Source organism: Aphelocoma coerulescens, chromosome 2 (assembly GCF_041296385.1).
Source record: "Aphelocoma coerulescens isolate FSJ_1873_10779 chromosome 2, UR_Acoe_1.0, whole genome shotgun sequence".
NCBI classification, from domain to species: Eukaryota; Metazoa; Chordata; class Aves; order Passeriformes; family Corvidae; genus Aphelocoma; species Aphelocoma coerulescens.
In genome coordinates, this window is record NC_091015.1 from 512694 (window position 1) to 517020 (window position 4327).

A 4327-nucleotide genomic window follows, 5' to 3' on the forward strand; every position below is an offset into this window, starting at 1 on the left:
CCCCCTCCTCTGTGCCCGCGCCCCCCGCTCCGTCTGCCCTCCCCGAGATCCCCCCAGGGTCCCCCAAAAGTTCCATAAAAACGGCTTTATTGGAAGCAGTTCGGCTTCATTCCCGCTGTCTCCTGGCCACGGCAGTGCCGCAGGGTGGAGATCCCCTCCGGTCCCCGGGCTGGGGTCCCCCCGCGTCCCCCACACCGATCCCGGCACCGGGGCTTTCCAGCGCCACCGGCCAGGACGCTCTGGCGGCCGCTCCTGCGCCACTGCCGGTGGGAGAACGGGCCGGGATCCTGTGGGATCCCCCTGCCGGGGCCCCCGGTGCCTCCTGGCACATCCCGGCGCTCAGGATGTGGCACCGGCACATCCCGCCATCTTCCGGCACATCCCAGTGCTGGGGACTCGCCACCGGCACTGCTGGAGGCACTGGCACATCCCGGCACACCCCGTGCAGGGTGCCGAGGATGCAGCACTGGCAGCTACTGGGTCCCCTGGCACATCCCAGTGCCAGGACTCACCGCCGGCAGCCATCAGGGCCCGTGGCACCTCCCAGCACATCCTGGCATCTCCGGGTACATCGCAGTGCTAAGGATTCACCACTGTCAACCCCTGGGGCCCCGGTACCTCCTGGCGTTCAGGGGCAGAGGGTGGGGGGCTCTGGCCAGCTCAGCTGGGATCCAGTGACGCTGGTGCCAGTGGCAGCGGTGGCTGTGCCCGTCCCCGTGCCCGTCCCCGTGCCCGTCCCCGTGCCCATCCCGGTGCCAGTGCCGGTGCCGTGGGTGCGCTCGTGGCGCTCCAGGTGAGTTTTGCGGGTGAAGCCACGGCCGCAGCGGGTGCAGCGGTGGGGCCGCAGCCCCGTGTGCACGGCCTGGTGCCGGCCCAGGTTCGTCTTGGAGCTGAAGCGGCGGCCGCAGCGGGCGCAGGCGTGGGGCCGGGTGCCCGAGTGCACCAGCAGGTGCCGCGCCAGGTGCGCCTTGCGCCCGAAGCCGCGCCCGCACTGAGGGCAGGTGAAGGGGCGCTGGGCTTGGGGCACCTGCGGCGGCTGTGGGGGGTCCTGGGCACAGCCGTGGTCACATTTGGCACTGGGCACCTCTGGCTGGTGCTGGTGGTCCTGGGCACCGGGCACTTGCGGGGGCTGCAGGAGGGGCTGGGGGTCCTGGGAACAGCCGTGGCTGCAGTTGGCACTGGGCACCTCTGACAGGAGCTGGGGGTCCTGCACGAAGGGGCGCTCGGCCCTGGGCACCTGTGATGGGTGCTGGGGGTCCTGGGCTCCGGGCTCCTGTGGGGGCTGCAGGGGGTGCTGGGGGTCCTGGGCACATGTGGCACAGCTGAGGGCTCGGCTCTCCAGGTGCTGCCACAGCTGTGACGCCGAGTTCTGCCTCCAGGTGAGGCTCGTCCCGCACTGGGGGCAAATGAGCAGCTTCTCCTCAGCAGGGACATCCCCGTCCCTATCCTGGTGTCCATCCAGGTGTCCATTTCCAGCTCCTGGCATCGATCCCGTGTGCAGCCGCAGGTGCGACGCCGGGGTCATCTGCTTCCAGGTGAGGCTCATCTCGCCCCCCGGGCATGGCAGCGGCTTCTCCTCGGGGGGGCCGTCCCCGCGTCCCTCCCCGTCCCCATCGCGGTGTCCGTGGCCCAGCGCGGGGTCCCCGTGCAGGCGCAGGTGCCGCAGGAGGTGCTGGCGGTGGGCGAAGCGGCGGGGGCAGCGCGGGCAGGGGTGCGGGCGCTCCCCGGTGTGGGTGCGCAGGTGCCGGTCCAGGTGCGTTTTCTTGCGGAAGCGGCGGGCGCAGCGCGGGCAGGGGTAGGGCCGCTCGCCGGTGTGCGTGCGCAGGTGGGAGCGCAGGTGGATGCGCTGCCGGAAGCGGCGGCCGCAGTGCGGGCAGGGGAAGGGCCGCTCGCCCGTGTGCACCCGCAGGTGCCGCGTCAGGTGCGCCTTTTTCCCGAAGGCCTTCCCGCACTGCGGGCAGCAGAACGGGCGCGGGCCGGGCTGGGAGCAGCGCCCACACCCGCCGGGGCCGGGGCTCATCCCCGCGCCGATGCCGGGGACGATCCCGATGCCGGCGCCAACGCCGATCCCGACGCCGTCCAGGGGTGGCCCCGGCCCCCAGGCCGGCAGCACCCCGTATCCCAGCTCCTCCGGGCACGGCTCCTCCTCTTTGCAGGCACCAGCGCACCCCGGTGTCCCGGCGGGATCAGGGGGAATGGCCCCAGGCAGGGGCTGCGGAGCCAGCGGTTTCTCAGCCCCGGTCCCGGCTGCCCCTGCCCAGGCCTCGTCCTCATCCTCCTCCTCCACCTTCACCTTCCGCACCAGCCACTGCCCTGCAGGGACACGGGGGGGACGTGCCACCGCCAGCATGTCCTGAGACAGCCACCGGCACCAGGGCATGATAACTGTCACCCAAGGACCTGGAGCTGCCACCGGCACCAGTCATGGTGACCATCAAGGCCAATGGCACCAGGGACACTGTGACCATCAATTTAAGGACCTAGCACAGTCACTGGCCCTGGGGACATGGTGACTATCCCCCAAGGACCCAGCACTGCCACCAGCTCCAGGACGGGGTGACGATGACCATGTGGCCCCAGCGTTCCCGGGAGATGCCTGGTAGTGCCGGTGTGACCACTGTGTCCCTCACCTGAACTGTGGAGCTCCGGGTCCCCTGGATTGTCCCCGTCACCCTCAGGAGTCACCTCTGCCTTGGGAACCACCAGCCACGCTGGGGGGACAAAGAGGCACAGAGAGGTCCCTCCCCGGCTCAGGGGTGCCCCCGAGCACCCCGGGACCCCGCGGTCCCCACCCGAGACCACCTGGAATCCCCCAGTCCCCACCTGAGCCGGCGCATCCCGGTGCTTCCATCTCCTCTGGCTCCGTCTCGGCCACGGGGAGACCTGCGGTGGGGGGGGCCCCAGGTGAGCCCCCCAGACCCGAACTAGGGCCCCCCTGCACAGCCGGGAGGGTTCGGGATCCCCCGGCCCCCCGGGAACATATCCCGGGCACGGTGGGGGTGAACACTCTCCTGCCTGGGGGGGCTCGGGGGGGTCTGGAGGGGTTCGGCGGGAATCCAGGGGGGATTCAGGGGGGTCAGGCAGGGTTCGCAGGGATCCGGGGGAGTCTCGTGGGGGTCTGGGTGGTCCGCGGGGTACCCGTGGAATGGTGTCCCCGTCCTGCTCCCCCAGCAGCTCACGGCCACCCCACCCCCTTTCTCCGTCCCCCCTGGACCTCCCCGTCCCCCCACCCAAGCCCTTTTCGCACCCCCAGCCCCCTCTGGGCCCCCCCAGTGTGCCCCAGGCCCCTCAGTCCCCCTTCGCCCCCCCCCCAAACGGTTTTTGTTCCCCCCACTGTCCCCTCCGTGCCCCCCCTTCCCTTCCCGTCCCCGCCCTCCCATCCTGCCCCTCCCCCCCGGTCCCCTCGCCCTTCCTGCCCCTCCCGAGCCCGATCCCGGTCGCGATCCCGGTCCGGTCTCGGTCCCGCCCGTACCTGCGGCCTCGGGGCTCCCCCGGCCCCACCGGCTCCGCCGCCGCCGCCACCGCGCCCCGCCCCCCGCGGTGGCCGCCGGTCCCCCCGCCCCGCCGGGACCGCCCCCCGTGTCCGCACTCCCCGGGTCCCCCCCGGGTCCCCCCCGTCCCCATGTCCTCCACCCCAGTGCCGTACCGGGTGTCCCCCTTGGAGGGACACGAACACGGACACGGACACGGCTGGGTCGGGGACAGGATGGGGGGGGCATGGGGGCACGGGACAGGGACACGAGGACACCGGGGGACTTGGGGACACACAGGAGACATGGCGAGAACAGCGGGCCAGGACACGGGATCGAAACGGGGACATGAGGGACACGGGCAGGACCGGGCTGGGGGGACACGGGGCCGAGAGATGAGGGCACAGGAGACGTGAGGGGACACATCGGGGGGATACAGGGGGACACAGATGGGACACAAGGGGACTCGTGACAGGGACATGGGGACACGGGACATGGAGCGTGACCAGGACCCGCTGTCCTGCCACATCCGTGTCCCCATGCCCCGTGCCGGATCCCGGATGTCCCATGCCATTACCTTCTCCCAGGAAACCGGGAGATGTCACCCTGATGTCACCATGTCCCCCCCCCAGCCGCCAGCTGGGTCCAATCGGTGTTCCCACAGCTGGCGGCACTTTTGGGGACTTTCCATAAATCCCGGAGCCACTTGGCAGTGCCAGAGCTGGGGCTGGTGAGTGGCATCGGGGTGGGTGACATTGGGGGTGTTCCTGTGGAACCCCCTGGCCACAAGGACACCCTGGGAATTGTGACAATGGAGTGACCTGGAGCCCACTTTTCCAGGAAAACCAGGATCCGAC

At 71.1% G+C, this 4327-nt stretch overlaps 1 protein-coding gene across 1 annotated transcript; it reads right to left on the bottom strand.

Annotated features, from left to right (window-relative positions):
• Nucleotides 1-105: 105 nt before the first annotated feature.
• Nucleotides 106-3516, bottom strand: ZNF467 (zinc finger protein 467). The gene is made up of 4 exons (XM_069006144.1): nucleotides 3473-3516; nucleotides 2824-2883; nucleotides 2631-2711; nucleotides 106-2313 (listed from the first exon to the last, which is right to left on the bottom strand). Exons 2-4 carry the CDS (start codon nucleotides 2849-2851, stop codon nucleotides 629-631), a joined length of 1794 nt encoding a protein of 597 aa, XP_068862245.1. The 5' UTR covers nucleotides 2852-2883; nucleotides 3473-3516; the 3' UTR covers nucleotides 106-628.
• Between the last annotated feature and the right edge of the window lie 811 nt (nucleotides 3517-4327).

What these genes read in the sequence shown, in the direction of transcription:
- ZNF467 (XM_069006144.1), bottom strand. Translation starts at nt 2,851, where the DNA reads ATGGAAGCACCGGGATGCGCCGGCTCAG. An exon ending in ACCGGGATGCGCCGGCTCAG is followed by an intron (nt 2,712 to 2,823) that starts GTGGGGACTGGG and finishes TTGTCCCCCCAG; the next exon opens with CGTGGCTGGTGGTTCCCAAG. An exon ending in CCCGGAGCTCCACAGTTCAG is followed by an intron (nt 2,314 to 2,630) that starts GTGAGGGACACA and finishes GTGTCCCTGCAG; the next exon opens with GGCAGTGGCTGGTGCGGAAG.